This window comes from Felis catus, chromosome A2 (genome assembly GCF_018350175.1).
Source record: "Felis catus isolate Fca126 chromosome A2, F.catus_Fca126_mat1.0, whole genome shotgun sequence".
Classification (NCBI taxonomy): Eukaryota; Metazoa; Chordata; class Mammalia; order Carnivora; family Felidae; genus Felis; species Felis catus.
In genome coordinates, this window is record NC_058369.1 from 76,384,120 (window position 1) to 76,402,941 (window position 18,822).

The 18,822-nt window shown below is 46.9% G+C and overlaps 3 protein-coding genes and 1 long non-coding RNA gene across 18 annotated transcripts in view; 2 read left to right on the forward strand and 2 right to left on the reverse strand.

The window, feature by feature from the left end:
* Positions 1 to 2,242, reverse strand: part of EPDR1 (ependymin related 1) — a 28,510-nt gene extending 26,268 nt beyond the window's left edge. Inside the window, exon 1 of one of the 2 annotated variants that reach the window (XM_019825308.3) lies at positions 1,118 to 1,718. In XM_019825308.3, the coding sequence (XP_019680867.2) occupies positions 1,118 to 1,425 (308 nt within the window). In that variant the 5' untranslated portion in view covers positions 1,426 to 1,718. Of the gene's footprint in view, positions 1 to 1,117 lie in introns of both variants that reach the window. The other variant, XM_023250223.2, reaches the window with a different exon arrangement.
* Positions 1 to 18,822, reverse strand: part of NME8 (NME/NM23 family member 8) — a 99,324-nt gene that overhangs the window by 20,334 nt on the left and 60,168 nt on the right. For 9 of the 13 annotated variants that reach the window (XM_045052213.1, XM_023250219.2, XM_045052204.1 and 6 more), the window contains 2 exons: positions 4,381 to 4,491; positions 3,528 to 4,041 (listed from right to left, as the gene is read on the reverse strand). The gene's annotated coding sequence lies outside the window, so the exon portion shown is untranslated. Of the gene's footprint in view, positions 1 to 3,527; positions 4,042 to 4,380; positions 4,492 to 15,082; positions 15,133 to 18,048; positions 18,287 to 18,822 lie in introns of those variants that run through there. The other 4 variants (XM_045052205.1, XM_045052209.1, XM_045052208.1 and 1 more) reach the window with 4 other exon arrangements.
* Positions 538 to 4,125, forward strand: LOC123383840. The gene is made up of 2 exons (XR_006594113.1): positions 538 to 1,025; positions 2,238 to 4,125. It is a non-coding gene; the product is annotated as an uncharacterized LOC123383840 (long non-coding RNA).
* On the forward strand, positions 5,461 to 16,028 carry SFRP4 (secreted frizzled related protein 4). 2 transcript variants are annotated; one of them, XM_011280304.4, is made up of 6 exons: positions 5,461 to 6,175; positions 7,537 to 7,617; positions 7,727 to 7,792; positions 9,926 to 10,124; positions 10,871 to 10,934; positions 11,724 to 12,004. In XM_011280304.4, exons 1-6 carry the CDS (start codon positions 5,731 to 5,733, stop codon positions 11,742 to 11,744), a joined length of 876 nt encoding a protein of 291 aa, XP_011278606.1. In that variant the 5' UTR covers positions 5,461 to 5,730; the 3' UTR covers positions 11,745 to 12,004. The 2 variants fall into 2 exon arrangements, with proteins under 2 accessions (XP_011278606.1, XP_011278605.1); XM_011280303.3 differs by lacking the exon at positions 11,724 to 12,004 and adding an exon at positions 13,319 to 16,028 and having other exon boundaries at positions 5,466 to 6,175.

Here is an 18,822-nt window from a genome sequence, read left to right on the forward strand (position 1 = left end):
TGGTTGTTGCTACTATGTCCTTTGAGACGGAACCAGAATGTTCTTTAAAGGCCTCAGAGATATTCCCAGGCCCCCATGGTGACTCAGCTGCTCCAGATCTTCTCAGGACTCACGTTTTACCTTTCCAGATGCATTAGCTCCCATTCTCGAATATACTGCTCTGAAAGGTTCTGTTCCCTCGGTACTTCCTTCAAGATTTGCCCCAGATCTTACTGCTCTGGGCCCTTAAACCATGGAGGTCACATGCTACCTCCTGATGATGCAAATGCCACACAGGGGGGCCCGCATAACCCCCCCACACACATACGAATTTCCACAGGAAAGCTGTGGAGTTGACAGGTGGTGATCCCAAAATAGAAATCAGGTCTTAAAGGGGGCAGGAGCAACAGGAGGTCTCAGGAAGAGGACGTCCATTGTCGCAGCAGACGCGGAAAGGTGAATCATGGGACCAATGGCCTTGAAAAAAAAAATGGCATCGCTCCTCCGTGGAATATTGTGCAGCTATTAAAAATAGCTCGGCGGGGGGGGGGGGGGGCAGCCAATAAAATGGCAAATAAGAACGCGTAAGTGAGCTTGTATAAAGAAAGCTCATGGTTTCTAATCACAGTGTGTGAAACTTGCTTTAGAAAAATTTAACGAAGTTGACCAAAATGTCAATTGTTGTAACGGGGTGATGATACTTTGATTCCCCACACCTTTTGCAGTGCTGCCCTATGCTTTTAAAATGCAACAAGAATTCTTAAAATATACACATCCTGCGAGCCTCCTTCGCAGATGGCTCCTGGAAGAGAGGAGATAGTGCAGGTGACACGCCCTAGGCTGAAGGGGGCTCCGAGGGCCTGACTCAGCAGCGTGCGGACCGGGGCGAACCTGGGCCCCGGGACCCCGGGATGCGATCCCGCCCCTGCCTCCTTGCTCACCCACCACCGCCCCGCTGGGGATCTCAGAGCGCAGTGGGGCCAGCCCTCCTCCCAGCCCCCCGAGCGGGCTGGCCCCGGCCACCCTCCCCGCGAAGTTTCTCCTCGGTAAGAGGGAGGCGCCGCCAGCGGCTGGAAATCTATCGGCCCGACGCGGCCCCCCGACCTTGCCCCCGCCGCCCGTCCCGCGGCCCCCGTACCTCTTGCAGGGGATCAGCGCCTTGCGCTCGTCCAGCACCCGCACGCGCTGGTTGAGCCCGTCGTAGGAGAGGAGGGCGCGGCTGTTGCGCCCGGTGCTCTGCCGGTACAGAACCTGGCGGCCCTCCCACTGCTGCGGCGCCTGGCACGGGCGCGGGGTCCCCGGGGTCCCCGGGGCGCCCCCGGCCCCCGCCCCCAGCGCCGCCGCCCCCAGGGCGCAGAGGCCACCCAGCGCCCAGATCCAGAGGCCGCCCCGCAGCCAGGCGCCCAGGGCCCCGCGGGCCACGCGGAGCGGAGCGCGCCCCAGCATCGCCGTCCGCCGCGCTCGCCGCCCCCCCGCCCCCGAGGGCCGGCGCGGGCCGCAGGGGGCGCTGAGCAGTCCGGGCGCCGCGCAACCGTCCGCCGCGTTCGGGGCCGTGCGGGCGTGTGGTCTCCGCGCGGCCTCTGCCCACGGCTGGGATCAGGTCGCTCGCGGTGCGGGAGCCGGGGCCGCGGCCCGGGAAGGCTCCGGGGAATCGGGGGAGCTATTTCTGCCTGGGCCGCTGCCCGCTGCGGCTTGTGTTTTCGCTTTGCTCTCTGCTGCCAACAGGAAATGCAGTGGCAGCGGTGCCACTAGCATCCTGAAGGGCATCCGCGTTCTAAAGGGGGGGCGGGGTGGGGAGCAGGACGGTGAGAAGAAATTCGTTTCCTCCAGTAACTGAAGCGCGCAGCAGATAACCACAAACTAGGAGATAAGTTTAAGTTCGAAGTCGGGAAGGCAGTGCTGCTTCACTTGCTGTGCCCCCCACACCTTGCCCCTTTGTCGAAATTGGCACCTTCTTCCTCCAAGTTAGAAATCGAAGGGTCCCTTCCGGAAGGAATGATAGCAGTCATGCATCATGGCCATTTTCAAGCCACCGCTCTTAGTCTAGCGCCCGGGGTTTTAGGGGATAAGCCCTTGCCCTTGGGCATAGGACTCAGAGACCTTGTCTTCAGGATACGCTTGCAGTGAGACTGCAGCCCTCACCCATCACCTGACTACACCACAACCCTGGAGGTGTGTGAGTCTGGGAGTTTAGCATCAAGAACAAAGATAATTGGGTTCATGGCTTATGTTTTGTTTGTTTTGTTTTGTTTTTTTAGGTAGGCTCCATGCCTAGCACAGAGCCCACCAGGGAGCTCTTCGGAGAGCTGGCATTCACAATTCTGACATCAAGACCTGAGCTGACACCAAGAGCCGGACTCTCAACCGACTGAGCCACTCAGGTGCCCCTGTTTTGTAATATCAGGATGTACCACATGGAATCAAGAAAAAAGAAGCAACACTAAAAAACAGAAAAAGACCCTGGCTTTCCAAGTCTGTAGCATCTTTTCGGTTGCTCTGTTTCAAGGACGAGGAAGTGAGCCAGTTGACGTGGGAGAGAACATTCCTGGATGAAGGACAAGGGGACAAGAGAAAATGGGTGAAGCGCTGGTGTTTAAGGAGAGTGATTTGGAGCCAGATCGCTCAGGGCCTTGAAACCCAGGGAGAAGCGCCATCAGGTGTAAGCCTTAGGAAGCTCACTCTGGCCTGAGTGTAGAGGATGGGCGGGGGAGAAGGAGGTGGGAGAGGCTGTTATGACCCAGAGGACAGATACTGACATCAGAACTCAAGTGGTGGAAGGGAGAGGGTGAGCGGAGCTGGGAACTACAGAGAAGGTGGAAGAGCTTTCTGGTTGGGGCCACTGGGAGTTCAGTCCTGAGTGAGGAAAGAAGACAAATCAGTTTAGGATCGGCTGACTGTGAGATGCCTGTGGGATAGGCAGGTGGAAATACCCCGGGGACCATTGGATAAGCACTTCCAGAAACCAGCAGGGCCAGAGGTCTGGTTTAGGGAGCTATTGGCATCTAGGTGGTAATTGAAGCCAAGAGTAGAGCAGCAGGGGGTGGGGGTGGGGGTACTGCTGTCAATATCTGGAGACATTTTTGATTGTCGTAGTGGGGTAGGGGCTGAGCTTCCACTGGCATCTAGTAGGAGGAGGCCAGAGAGGCTACTAAACTTCCCAGAATGCACAGGAGCCAGTAAAGAATTACCTGACCTCAGTGTCAGCAGTGCTGAGGTCCAGAAAACCTGGAGATGGGGGTGTGTGAAGAGCAGGAAGAGGATGGTTATGGAGCCCTAGCAGAGAAGCAGGCCTTTAAGGAGGCTGAAAAGGAACCATCAGAGAGAAGCCACTGACCAGGGAAACTTCCTGTTACGTGAGCTATTGGCAAATCACTGTCAAGTACAGGGTAATGGATTAAGTGCTAAGGCAGGGCCTGAAGAGGGAGGCCGGTGAGGGAATCTCCAGATGAATCCTGCACTGCTGCCCCACCCCCAGCAGAAACGCCACAGACCGGCTGCCAGTGGACCCCCTGGGGACGCCAAAGAGCTTTACAGAGAAGGCCTCTTACCTTCTTCTCAGCCTTGCTCAAAAGACAGGCCATGGAGAAAGGGAAATTCCTGCAGCGTTGGGACTTGGGACTCGCGGTTAAACAGAGGCAGCAAGTTTCAACCGGCTGCGCAAGGAAGAGCCTCTCCAAGTTTGCCTCTTCAGCTGCCTGGCAGGAAAAGGGTCAGGAGTTCAGCCGTTTCTCAAAACTGTACTTTCTTCCCTTGTAGGAATTTGGGCTGCAAATATTTTTCACTAAGCCAGGGGGTTTCGACTCACTGGATTCTACTGCTGGGAATGACTTCCGATGTCATCCGGGTTATCCCCTGTGCTTGATATTTCGCTGGCCTGGTTTGGCATCTTGGGAGCTTGGGTCCCGTTCTAGCTGAAACTGGCATACCTCTCGAGTTGGCGACTGGCGACGCTGTGTTTGGACGCTCTGGCTTCCCCTAAATAGAACCTGACTCCTTGGATGAATCTCGAAATAATATTTGTGTCATTTGTCCTCTCCACTTGCCATGTTTAATTTACGTGCCCTAAAAAAATAATAAGACGGTGTATTTAAAGTGCTTAGCCCCATACCTAGCCCGTTGTAAATGCTCAATAAAATGTCAGCTGTAGTTTCCGTTCCTTTTATTTCTTAATCCTGGTCAGAGTCAAACTAAACTATCGTTGTGGGTCACAATGTGACGACAGCTAGGCTGTGACCAAGCTAAGCTTTGGAAAGAAAACAAACAAAAAAACAAAACAACAACAAAAAAACCAAAACCAATTACCTACTGTGTGTTCAGGATTCTAATTAGACTATGTTTTTAAAGATTTACATTTAGAAACCACATTTTCATATTCCAACACCCCATGAAAATACCACATACCGGAATTCTTACTGCCTGGAGATTAATATACTTGCAACAATAAAGCCTCCTTTTTGTTTTGTTTTGGTTCTTGTGGAGACCTGAGCCAGTCATCGGTTTTATCACTTCTTCCTAATAACAAGAAAAAAGAAAACAAAATATACACGCTTGCTTTCCATAGTACACAGGTTCTCACTCAATTCAAATACTTTCCAAGCACATCAAAAATCAAGAATTTAGGCTGCTGGGTTGGAAATCGCTTTGGGCATGAGGGGGGAAATTTTTTTTTTTTTCGTATTGTCATGTCGGTACTCTTCCCCTTCTCCTGGGTTTCGTTCACATTGGACAGAGAAATAGGGAGTGAGAAGAAGGAAGGGGAACGTTGGTGTATGGAAAACATTTCCACACTGGAAGATGCTATTACTACACCTCTGGCAGCTCTGTTCCTGGAGCAGGTACAGACCGAATGCCATTCTGGAAAAAACCTGAGCCCCAGCTACTGGCTTCTAGACACAACAATAACAAAACCCAACTCCATGCAACTTGGGGGAGGTTTGTTTCTACAAGGTGCCCATCCTGTTCCAACAATGGCTCCCGGGTCCCACACCGTCGTCTCGCCGCTCAGCGCTCCTCACGCCCCCTCCTGGAGAAAGCAAGCGTGTTTCAGAATTAAAGGGCGGCCGAAGTTTTCCTTCCCCTCCAACTCTGTACTCGGGGAACCTCTAAGGCAGAGGGCGCAAAGTTCAGCTTGGGCCCAGATCGCGTCCTTCCCTCTCCCGAAATCCTCTCCTGCACCTCTTGGATCCGGCGTCCCAAACGACTGCCAGAGACTCTTTCTCTTGGTGCGAAGAAAAAGGACTGGCCAGACTAAAAAGGAAGGGACTTTGGGGAAATGCAGGATTCCAGCCCTGGGCTGCGGCCCGGAGGAGATGATGTCACCGCTCCGACGAAGCGAGGCCTGGGGGGTGGGGGGTGGAGGGGGGGGGCGGCCGAGGGGGAGCCCGCGCCGCGCCCGCCGCTGCCAAGGGAGCGTTCGGAGCCCACGTCAGGGGAGGTGTCGGGATAAATAGGGTCCCGCAATGGCCGGGGCCGGCCGCGCTCGGAGCTGCCGGGGCCGGGACTGGAGCTGCCCGGGCGGGTCCGCGCCCCGCAGGCTGAGGGCCGGCGCTGCTCGCGCTCGGTGCGCCGGACGCCGGATACCCCAGACCGGCCCGCGAGGCCCCGCACCGCCGCCGACGGCAGCGCGGGCGGAGAGCCTCTCCGGTGCCCCGCGGGACTTCCTCCCCGGGGAAGGGAGGGCGAGAGCCTAGGGGGGCAGGGAGCCGAGGGCCCCTTCTGCCTGTCGGGGCGGCGGCGCGCCAGGGCAGTGCCATGCTGCTCTCCGTCCTGGCGGCGTTGTGCCTGGGGCTGCGCCTGGCGCTGGGCGTGCGCGGCGCGCCCTGCGAGCCGGTGCGCATCCCCATGTGCCGGCACATGCCCTGGAACATCACGCGGATGCCCAACCACCTGCACCACAGCACGCAGGAGAACGCCATCCTGGCCATCGAGCAGTACGAGGAGCTGGTGGACGTGAACTGCAGCGCGGTGCTGCGCTTCTTCCTCTGCGCCATGTACGCGCCCATCTGCACGCTGGAGTTCCTGCACGACCCCATTAAGCCGTGCAAGTCGGTGTGCCAGCGCGCGCGCGACGACTGCGAGCCCCTCATGAAGATGTACAACCACAGCTGGCCCGAGAGCCTGGCCTGCGAAGAGCTGCCGGTCTACGACCGCGGCGTGTGCATCTCGCCGGAGGCCATCGTCACCGACCTCCCCGAGGGTGAGCCTGAGCCGGAGGGAAAGGAAGGACCGAAGGACCGAGGGGGATGAGGGGGCATTCTTGGCTGTGGCTTCCACGGGAGAACCCACCGGGCGGCCCCTTCTACCGATGCCAGTGGGTGGGTGGGCTGTCGGTCCCCCCAGCCACCCCCCCCACCCCCCCGCCACCCAATCTCACTTCCGACAATTGGAGGAGGTGGGAAGGGCGGTGACCTGACGTGGGTACAAGTCTGCTCTCCCTACAGAAACGTAGGGGGCGGAAGAACACCATGTCCCATAGAGAATGTAAGGAGGGGGGGGGGCGGGTAGGGAGGTGCTTCTAAAGAGAGCCATTAGCATTTTCCTTGACAATGATAGAATAATAGTAACGAACACATATATAGGTGGGGTCCGAGCCAGTGTTCAGCGCTTTCCGTGTAGGGTTTAATGCTTAAAACAGCCCCATCAGGGTTCTCCACTTAGTGCTAGCTCTTGAAAACTCTTTTTTTTGGGGGGGGGGGGGAAGCAGTAGCAGGCATCACTCCCCAGGAGGAGTGCAGTTTGTAAATTTAGTCCTTCTGGAAAATTGTGATGTCTGTTTCACGGTCGACATCTTATCTTGCGGCATCTTGGTTAACTGGATATCAACTTCCGCTTCCTTTTTTCGGTCATTTTGCTGCTTTTCTAGGACGAAGGAACAAATTTAAGTCCACTTCTTGAAGTCAAGCCTAAGAATATTTTTGCATGCTTTTTTTATCCCTGACCCAGGTTACTGAACTTTTAAAGAGATTATGCTGTTGCCTTAGTGTAGTTTCTGAGGTTGTCTCAGAGCATTGTCCATAACGTGAAGAAAGAGAAGTATAAGGAAGGGAAAATCGAAACTCTTCTCTAATTCAGAGCTTTAGAGAAAAACATATTTGTTGCTTAAATTATATAAATGATAGAGGGTTATGCCTTGGCCGGTGGGGGGGGGGGGTGGGGGGAGTCTTATATAGCTGTGGACTGTTTCTGCACTGGGAAATGAGAGGTGGAGATTTGGAAATATTCGGGATATTTTGATTACTGTCAACTGTCCACTTGGAAAAACCAACATTTTAAAATGGATTTGGGTGGGAAAGTTAGCTGTATGTGTCAGCCAAGTCAAATGGATGAGCATTCACATCAATTTGTGCTGGATGGGCAAAACCTCACTCAAAAGTCTTCTTTTCTAAGCCCAAGAATGTCTGTATGAAAGAAGTAGTTGACAAGCCGATGCCACTTTTACAATGTAGTATTATTCTTTGGTAACGCCGTGTTAGTTCATTTCTCCAGATGGTTCTTTATTCCAGGGGGTGAATGAGCTAAGTCACTGACCACACCCATGCGGCTGTGTGTGTGTTTCAGACGTTAAGTGGATAGACATCACGCCAGACATGATGGTACAGGAGAGGCCTCTTGATGTTGACTGTAAACGCCTAAGCCCTGGTGAGTTCCTTCTTCTCGAAGTCCCTTTTTTTTTTTTTTTTTTTTGCCTCCTCCCCAGATGATTTCCAAACACTTTTCCGACTCTCTGCCTCTCTTTCGTCTCCTTCAGACCGCTGCAAGTGCAAAAAGGTGAAGCCGACTCTGGCGACGTATCTGAGCAAAAACTACAGCTACGGTAAGTCGTCTGATGAAGCCGTTCACTTGACGAGTTGGCCAATTACAAAGCCAGTCACGAAGCCAATCCCAAAGTAAAGAAAGCCAATCCCAACGTGGTTCACGATGTGGGTTCTGGAAGGCACAATAACAACTATAAAATGCCTTGCTCTTCTGGGTAAATCAAGCAAAAACAACGTAAGTTACCCAGGGAGAACAGCGATGTGGCTCAGGGCTCAAATGTGACATCAAGGTCCTCTTGGTCTCGGTGAGAGGTGCCACTCAGCCAGGACAGCCCAACTGACTTTTTCTTTTCCTGAGGTTTCCTTGCTGCAGGAAGGATAGGTGAGTGATCCATGGATTTGATTATCTGAGGCCCAGAGGCCCAGGAACTGAACTAAGACCTGCCCATGTTTCTTTTTAGTTATAAACACTTATAGATATTTAGCACCTAAAAGAAACTGTAGAGAAATAGGTTAATCATGAGACCCTCTGGCTATAAGTATTGACATCGTTTAAATGCCCTCCTCTCTTATTTGAAAGAACAGTCAACACGGCTATTTTCAGTTTTTTTAAGTAAATGTAATTCTACTGTTCTCATTTGAAAGTAAATTTAATTGAAAATATGTTCTTTTAAAATATCTGACTTGTTTTATGTTCCTTTGCATTTCTTTTTTTTTTTTTAATGTTTATTTATTTATTTCTGAGAGAGAGAGCTAGAGAGCGAGCAGGGAAGGGGCAGAGAGAGAGGGAGACAGAATCCCAAGCAGTCTCCTTGCTATCAGCACAGAGCCCAATGTGGGACACGAACTCACAAACCTTGACATCATGACCTGAGTTGAAACCAAGAGCCGGACGCTTAACCGACTGAGCTACCCAGGCACCCCCCCCCCCCGCCTTTGCATTTCTTAAATTACTTCTGCTGGAATAACAGAACCGTTTTGGCAAAATAGTCATTTTATTTGTTAACTTTGTTTTCCATGTTTCAAACTGAAATTTGAAATCATAAACCTTATGTTACATATCGCATGTGAAAGTAGGAAGATCGTGGCAATATAAAGGGCTGAAAAAATAACCTCTTAGTGAAGTTGTTAGATTTGAGATTATAGCCAATGTGGGTAACTCTACCAAAAAAAGAAAAAAAAAAAACTGACTTTTCCGGTAGCTTTTATTGTTGTCGTTTGAAAACTGTTCTTTGTAGATATTACGTTAATCTAAACGATTTTGCCCCTCCTCTGACACTATCCAGCCCTAGTTGCTAATCTGAGTTTCACCGTCTTGCTGTCCACGGTGTCATTGCCACATAACTTCTTTGAGGATGAAACCATTTTCTATTTAAGTCCGTTGCCTTCTTCCTAAACCAGCTTTCTAGGACGGAATCCAAGACAGAGATTCATGCTAGGCTGATTACAATTCCATGGAAGGCAGTAATAGCAAGGGACCAAAAGGGCCAAAATTTTAAGCTTGATCAGACAGTGATTACTTAACAGCTATCCATAATAACAGTTATACATCTGCTTGCCGCAGACCTCGCTTTGACAGTCTGTGAAATTAAAGGATTAAGAATAGTGATCTTCAGAGACTCTGTCCAGGTCACAAATGTTACAGCTTTAATAACTTCCTTTGGAAGACAGGAAGTCCCAGCATCAGGCGGGCGGTTGGACCATACAAATTGTAAAGTGGCTTGTGACTCTGAGAACATACGATTCTCACTTCCGATAATCACAAGGCAGAGTCTACTTGTTTCTATGAAATTTTTACTGACGTTCTATGTAACTGAATCTCCTGATATGTTCTCGGCAAACAAACGTCCAAACAAAACTGACGTCAGGTTTTTAAGGCTGAGAAAAACCTGCGAGGTTCTGTTTTCACATCCTCGCTGTAGCCCAGTGAGGAGCAGCCGCTGACCCAGAGGCAGAGCCCAGACCGAGCCCGCCTGTCACTTTGCTCTTACGTCTTGCAGGCTGATCCAGAACTTTAAAGACAATGCTGACAGTATGATTGTGTGGGCTTTTGGCCTGCATCTGGGCAGCTTGGACATGACCATAATTACAGGAGGGATTCTTTAAGAGAGGCTCAGGGCTTGGCGTGAATACACCATCCCTATTTGTCTGCAGAGGCCTCATCAACACTTCCATCAATTTTTAAATTGCAGTCATTCACGCCAAAATAAAAGCTGTGCAGAGGAGCGGCTGTAACGAAGTAACGACTGTGGTGGACGTGAAAGAGATCTTCAAGTCCTCGTCACCCATCCCTCGGACGCAGGTCCCCCTCATTACCAATTCTTCCTGCCAGTGCCCCCACATCCTGCCCCATCAAGACGTGCTCATCATGTGTTACGAGTGGCGCTCCAGGTAGGCACGGAGCGGGAGGGAGGAAACCGCACACTGCTTAATGGAAACGTGAATCCCATTTACCAGTCGTGGTGTTTTTTGTTTTTTTTTTTTTTTAACGGCGCCAGTAGTTCTTTTTACAAAGGCAGTTTAAGGGGCGCCTAGGTGGCTCGGTAGGTTGAGCACCCGACTCTCGATTTCGGCTCAGATCATGATCCCAGGGTTGTGGGATCGAGCCCCACGTCAGGCTCTGTGCTGAGTGCGGAGCCTGCTTAAGATTCTCTCTCTCTCTCTCTCTCTCTCTCTTTCTCTCTCTCTCTCTCCTCTTTCTAAATAAATAAATAAATAGACAATTTAAAAATAGTTCAGTAGGGGCGCCTGGGTGGGGCAGTCAGTTAAGCGTCCGACTTCAGCCAGGTCACGATCTCGCGGTCCGTGAGTTCGAGCCACGTGTCAGGCTCTGGGCTGATGGCTCAGAGCCTGGAGCCTGTTTCCGATTCTGTGTCTCCCTCTCTCTCTGCCCCTCCCCCGTTCATGCTCTGTCTCTCTCTGTCCCAAAAATAAATAAACGTTGAAAAAAAAAAAAAGGAAAGGGGAGGGGAGGGGAGGGGAGGGGAGGGGAGGTGGGGGAGGGGAAAGGGAAGGAAAGGAAAGGGAAAAGAAAAAGAAAACAACAAATTTTGGATTTGACAATTTTTTTGTATTTTTTTTAACTTTTTCCTTTCATAATCAGAATTGCTTAAAATAAATTCCTTTTTTTTTTTCAGGATGATGCTTCTTGAAAACTGTTTAGTTGAAAAATGGAGAGACCAACTTAGTAAAAGATCCATAGTAAGTATAATTAGCAACCCTGCGCATATGGATTTAAGCGCAGGTAAAGAAATTCTATAGAACTGGGGATTCTTCCTTCACCTTCTTCCATCTCCAGGCTCTCATAGGAGGTTGAAATAGCATCAGTATTTGTCTTTCGAATAAGTAGTTAAGAACAAAGTTATTCTCACTTCAACCTCAAAGATGATTTTGTTACACTCAATCTTCATCTAATGGTTATTTCCAGATTAAATTAGGGTTTGGTTTTTTTGGTTTTTGTTTTTGTTTGTTGTTTGTTTGTTTTTAACTATTTTAGCAAACAGTCAGGCACTTGAGCAGAGTTCACATCCAGCGGGATTAAAACAGACATATACATGTAATGGTGTGAACCCACAATTCTAAAATCCATGCTACTGTCTCTGTACAAAGCATAATCTATCCCCATATTTAAAATAGTTTTGAGACTTTTGTCAAAATAAATTATATATACCAACTGTAATCATTTTGTGGCCAAATCCATGATTTTTGGTGGTATCATCATAGAAATATTCGCAATGCAATTAGAGGATTAGAATAATTTTTTGCCCAGATATATGCTGTCACACCAGAACTAAAGAAATCAGGTCATTGGTTTGAAATGTTTAAAGCATTCCCTCTCCTGTAAATACGTTTAGATAGATGTAGGAAAATTTGTACTGTCAGGTTCACAAAAGGTCCTACTACTGCCTGTGTGAGGAAGAAGTCTATGTTAATACTGACTTAATGGAGAAGGTAGTTTGAACATAGCCTCGTCTACTCTGTGCATTTCAGAATAACATGACTTCCATCTGAGCTGAAAACCGTGGAGCTGTCAGGAGCACGCTTAGCCTTACTGGACAGAAGATTCTAGCAGGATGGGTTATCTGGTTTCCAAGACTACAGTGGATTAGAGGCATCAGTGTAGAAAGCAAGTCCACCATGAGAACCTGGGAGGAAAGAAAGCTTTCAAGAATCAAAGCTATTTAGAGGCCCCTGGGTGGCTTAGTCGGTTAAGTGTCTGACTTCAGCTCAGGCCGTGATCTCACGGTTTGTAGGTTTGAGCCCCGCTTTGGGCCCCACACTGACAGCATGGCGTCTGCTTGGGATTCTCTGCCTGCCCCTCCCCCACCAGCGCTTTCTCGCTCTGTCTCTCTCTCTCTCAAAAATAAATAAACTTTAAAAAAATAATTAGGGGCGCCTGGGTGGCTCAGTCAGTTAAGCGTCTGACTGGCTCAGGTCATGATCTCATGGTTCGTGGGTTCAAGCCCAGCGTCGGGTTCTATGCGGACAGCTCAGAGCCTGGAGCCTGCTTCGGATTCTGTGTCTCCCTCTCTCTCTGCCCCTCCCCTGCTCACACTCTATCAAAAAATGAATAAACATTAAAAAATTGTTTTTAAATATTAAAAGAAAAGAATCCTAGCTGTTTGGGCCATTCACTTTTGCAGCAAATATTCTAATAAACTTCAGTAAGAATTCGAAGATATCACCATATAATAGCAAATGTAAGATGTTTACTATTTTAGAACAGATTAGAGTTGTGCCCTGGGAAGGTGGGGACAGTGTTTCTCATTTCATTGTATTTCTAGTGGCTAGAGCAATGTCTGGCCTGTGGTCATGCTCAAACTCTTTGCTGAATGAAATATAACAAAGTAGGGGCATTTGTGTTACAATAAAAAGCAGTGTCTATTCAAGGAGCCTTTTTCAGTTTTTTCTTACATGCAGCTACTTAAATAAATAGTATGTCTTTCTATAATAAGAGGTATATCTTTTTCTATCAAGGAAACAACTACCCAGAATGCCTCATTTCTCCTGGGTTCTGGGTAGCTAGCACTTGAGTGGATTACTAGACATGAGTGGGGTCTCTGTTTTCCTTCTGATGTAAGAGAATTAGGTGAGCCCATCCATAAATGTGGGAATAGACCTTTGGACTTCCTAGTGAGGCTGGATAAATTTCTGCTCTTAGCCATATGTCAGAGCCTTTTTAGAAGGCTTTGCTGTGTAGGAATGTTGCATCATAGGGCCTGTGGGCTGGGGCCTTGGGCTCCAGAGTCAGACTGGGTGAATTTGAATCCCAGTTCTGACATTTATCAGCTGTGTGACCATCTACAAATAAGCTCTGTGTGCTCGTTTCCTGGTCATGACCGTGGTGTCCACCTAGAAGGCTGTTGTTACAGTGAAACAAACGCTTATCAAAACTTCCTCCCATACTGAGCCCTTCTCAAATCATCTGGTATATGCTAAGCGCTCGATAACGGAGGGTAGCTATTTTATTTGCTGTCACGATTCATAGATTACAGTGGGAAAAAATTGCATTAATTCTGATATTAGGGCAACAGCATGACATGATGAGATGCATCTGATGGTCATGTGTGCAAATTGCCTCCCAGCAGTGGGAAGAGAGGCTCCGGGAGCAGCGGAGGACAGTTCAGGACAAGAAGCGAACGGCTGGGCGTACCGGTCGTAGCAACGCCCAGAAACCAAAGGGAAAGCCGCCCTCTCCCAAACCGGCCAGCCCCAAGAAGACCGTCAAAGCTAGGAGTGCCCAGAAGAGAACAAACCCGAAAAAAGTGTGAGCCACCTGCTTTCCAGAATGGAGACTGCCTCTCAGGATGAGGCCAAGCACCCCCCAGCCAGCCTGGGGGGGGGCGAGGTGCCCCTCTCCTCGCCTTAACGACTGCAGTCCTCCCCATAGACACATCGTACAGCAGTTTTCTTAGTGATACGCTTCAATTTTTTCTTTTTAAGCCACCACAAAACCCTAGTGGTAGGTATGTCCTTTGGTATGGAAGGTATATGAAAGCTGAGAGCTGGTGGACAAAGCTTCTAGCGGCATTCAGAGTAGCCTTCGTGGTGCGTGGTCTGTGAGATCTCTGGGTGGGGAAAGGGTGCTTTGGTCCTTACCATTTGACCTAATATGTGCATTGTAAAATGAATGCCATATTACAAACAAACCCCCCCATTTTTTTTTTTTTTTTTTTTACAATATGTTGTATTTCAGCTTGACTTCTGTTGTTAGAATGTTTGTCATGTTTCAGAATGTGATTGAAAATGCAATGATTCTAAGGAGGGAAGCAAGAGGAATGAAGAATGAATGTCTTAAAAGATCTTTCTATGTTTACTGTTTGCACAAGAATTTCTGTGATGAAAGGGAATTTTCGAACAATCTAGAAAAGTAGGACATGGAAAACTGTAATGTTTGTTTTTGGTTTTGTTTTTGTTTTTTTACAAAGAAGCCTTTCACCTAGAGTTTTTAGCTAGACACACTCTAGAAACTAAAATAATAATGATGATAACTAAATAAATAAAAGGGAAAGGCAGACATACCACATCCGGATCCTTATTTTCTGGTTACCACGCCGTTGGGTGGAAAGGCTCTGAATTTACATTCCTTGACGCTTCTCGTTAGTAACCATTACATGGCACCAGAAACAGAGTGTGTTTCTCCTCTGATGCTTTATATGCCAATGACTCCACCCCCAAGAATTTCACACGGGTGTATGTGATGCTCATGTCATTTCCCAGGATGCCCTAGGCATCTTGATGCCAAGCCTGAAAGAATTTTCTCTCTGCTGGTAGCTGGTGCTTACAGAGGTGCTGTGGGCCCAGTGTGGGAGGGGCAGGACTCCAAAGCCCCTGGTTCTCAGCCACCGCCCCACACCAGCTCTGCCCCTGGAAAGGCAACTATGTTCACTCTTCCATTCAAGGATGTAGAGGAACGACCTGAAAGCTTACATAGAAAATCTCCTTTAGGTTTACCATTGCCCCTGCTTCTCAGAGAAGGAGTGACATGTTGCACTCACACAAGATCATCAGACACATGATCTAATCTCACCTCTGTAAGCCACTGGGACGCAGAAATGAGGTGTGTGGGTAAGCCAGGGGAGAGTGGAGAAACGGGGCTAGTAAGAATGCCGGCATGGGCTCCCCTCTCGTCCTAAAAGTGTAACAGGACGCCTGTGTCACCACCACCCCAGGGCGGCAGAGTTAAAGGAATCCAGTAGATGGACTGACACAAGGGTACCAAGAAACACTCGGTGTATGTTTCTGCTATATGAAAGGCCAAACTTCCTTGGCCCTTAAGGACTGCCAGATACGTGTTTAGCAGAGCATCCAAAGAAAGGCCATTAAAAGGCCCTGGCAGCCTAGCTTACCTCCTTAGCATTGTAGGGCTTCTTCGGGGAAGGGAATCAGAAATGGAACTCTTCGTGGGAATGGAGAAACAAACACATATGAAAAAACAAAAGTAAACACTATTTTCAGTGCAATACTGAATACAAATAAGAGTTTGGAGATGACTACATACTCAAGCACTCTTTACTTAAAATATTTAACTGAAATCATATACTGAATATTACACAAAACTTGCTACTTCATTAGGAACAACGATACATTATACGATACTTAACTGTGCACATTTATACATCATACGATATGTAATCGGGTGCGTGTATCAGTTTGATTAATCGATAAAAGAGTTAAGCAGGCCTCCAGTTATTATGAAAAAGTCAAAAACAACAGCCCACACTAAGAGTAATATAACAAGTGTGGTAGTGGTCTTTGTGTGAGGATCAGAGATTTATTTTTCTCCCTTAAATATTTTCTCCATCCAAATACATGTGAGAGGAAGTAAATATTAATATGTGGAGAGGAAAGCTGAGGTATTGAAATGAGAATTATTTGAAGGTTGGATTGCTTATGTGAGGAACAAATAGCATTTTTGCAATATTTTGATCAACAAATTTCATAATTAAGGACAATGGGAGGCATTTACTTTTTCAATAATTTTGTTGGTCTTTCAATAATACAGTAAACATGAATTTTCTAGAAAGTATTTAATATGTGCATAAAATACAAGTAGTGGAATTACAATCCTACCTAATCCTATCATCACTATGCAGAGGTAATTGCTGTTAGTATTTTGGTGTACAATTGTCCAGGTGTTTCTTACGCATTTATATAATGATTTGAGTAAAAAAAAAAAAAAACAAAAACAAAAACAGGAGCTTATTATACATATTGTTCATTAACCTTCCTTCTTCACTCAGCCTCTTATTGAGATGAGTTCTCATGTCAATAAAGCTGATGCCACCTCATTTATAATGGCTCCGTTGTAGTCCGTGATTGCTTTGCTCTGCCAACCCTTACGTTATGAGGCATTGATGTTGTTTCTTAACTGAACATACTGAATAACTGAGTCAACATCTTGATAACTAATATCTGTGCACATCCTTCATTGGTCCCTTGGGATAAGTCAGTTTAAGTAGCACTGCTGGGCCATAGAGTTATGTTCACCGAGGAAAGTCCTCGATTATGGTGTCAATTATCCATCAGGATATTGGACCACAGATAGGTAAAAATGTTGACTCTCCAAATCCTCACTAAGATTGTTTTGCCCTGCCAATATTTCTTTATAAATCTTAGCTGGAAACCGAATGTCGTCTTGGGCAAAGCCCTACTCTTCCTCTGTGAGCTATCACTGACCACATTCTCAACACTCCAAATATTCAGGAAGCTGTGGAATGAGTGACAAAGCACTTCAAAGATGATATAGTTGATGGACAGACAGATGATTGATAGATTGTGATGAGATGATTGATAGACAGATGATGATGATAGATGGCAGATAAGATAGATGATAGATAAGATAGATAGACTGATAGATAAGATAGATGACATAGATGATAGATGGTAGATACATAGATGATAAATGGTGATGATAAATTAGATGATAGATGATAGATAGATAGATAGATAGATAGATGATAAATCTCTCGACTTGGGAAAGTCTATACAACCTCCTCAATCTTTTTAATGATTCAAATTTAGTAATATAACCAGTCAGCTAGAGAAACCAAAGAATTAGGGTGTAACAGACATGTCAATAGATTTGCTCTCAGCCCAGCCTTCTTTTAAGATACATGAGAATTTGGATAAATAACCTTAGTTTCTTACTTTTTAGTTAAAACCAATGCAGTGTGAACACACTTTTGGTTTCTGTCCTTGGATACTTAAAGAACTATCCATTGCAAACTTACAATGAAACTCCTTTACTTGAACTAGCTTTAGGGTACTTTTTGTTGGGTGGAACTAGTTCCTAAATAAAAAAGAAGGGCATGTGGTTGGGGTTTTTTGTTTGTTTTTTGTTTGTTTTTTGTTTTGGCTTTAGGGGGTTGGTTTGTTTTGTTTTGTTTTTTTAACCACAAATTTCTACCTGCTGTTATCACCAACTCAAAAAGCAAAAGTGGTTATTTGGAAGTGTGCAATGAGAAAGTTGAATGGGACCTTAGAACTCATAAGCCAACCCAAAAGAGAAAGGCTATCCTAGGGCTTATCTGACACCTCACATGTTGTTAGAGAAAGATCTGGGCCCCCAGAGTTACTCAATTTTAACTTAACAGGCCAAAGTCCTCTGCTTGGTCAGTAACATAAAGCCCGGCTATTCGAGGGAAGGCTCATGTATCACCACACAAAGAGCAATAGGAACCAATCATTGCTTCGGTTATAGAATAATATACACCAATACTGATCATATTTCCTAATGGGAAAGTAATTCTTGAAAAGCATTTTACTCTAAAAGATGTATCATGTAACAACGACAGCCATGTCAACCAAAAATGTTAGTGAATTGTCAACTTGGTGACTTAACTGATAAGCAAGCAATGATGTGTTCTTCAGATCAACGGAGTATGTGGGATGGTGTATTTACCTTAACATTAGTATTCTAAAGGAACACTCGACCCTAGGATGGCAATGAAATATCCCCCCTTTTTGTTATCCAAACAACAGAGATAAGTAGAGAAAAGACAGAGAGAAAAGTACTCCAAATGTTAAAATCAGCATTTTGATGCCAACCCTTCCAGACTCTCTCTGTTTGAGTGTATGATAGAATAATGTAACATGACTGCCTTTCCATATAAAGAAATAAAACTGTATTTTCATTTTCTACAACCACATAGTTTAGAGGTACCAGAGTTTATTTTGCCAGTTACTTGTGAGCAGGGATGCTTAAATGTGGTTCCTAAGGCACGCCAGATTTTTGTGACACAAATAATTTTCCACTCGGATTGAATTTTCAGGACGAGAAAAAAACAATGAGCACAAGAGTGCAAAGCGTAAGTGCTTTTGCGTATTTTGTTACTTTTAGTACATGTTACTTTCAGAAGATGCTACAAAAATATCATGAGAGAGAGAAAAAGGGAGCGAGAACAAAATGGAACGTCGTATGGTTGTAAGCCATGTAGACATGTAAACATGAAAACGGCTTCGTCGATGACATGTATGTTGATCTGGGTCCTCGGAGAAGCAGGTACAAAATGGAGTTAAGCATGGAAGGATTCCATTCGAGGAAACACCTACTGAGAGAGACGCGAGGGGAGATGAACAGGGCTGGCAGAACAGACAACGGGAGGGAAGGGAGGTTGAGTGGATGCACTCCAGACTTCCTCGATGTCTTAAGGAGAATTTGGCAAGGCTATTGGGGAGCGTTGAGACAAGCAAGACATCCAGTCCCTCATCCCCCGGGAGCAGCTCTGCCCTCGTGTCCTGTCTCACTCAGTCATGGATGGCAACCAGTCCATGAAAGCCTGGTCTTGGCACAATGTTAGCAATGCATTTCAGACCATGGTGTCTGGATACCTGGTCAGTAACAGTCCCCATGGTTGGTGTCAAGCAACAAATGTTCCAGTCAACTTTGGAAATTGCCATCTATAAACAATTTGAATCTGTAAAACCCCAAAACTTCAATGTCTTCACGTCTTTTTTGTTTTACTTCAAATTTATTGAAGGGAAAATGTGCCGATCACAGCTACAGTCTTACGGTATTCACCCTTCTACCTAAGAGAGGTTTCTTTGTACTAGAATGTAAAGAATGGAAGTTAGGAGGTAGTTAACA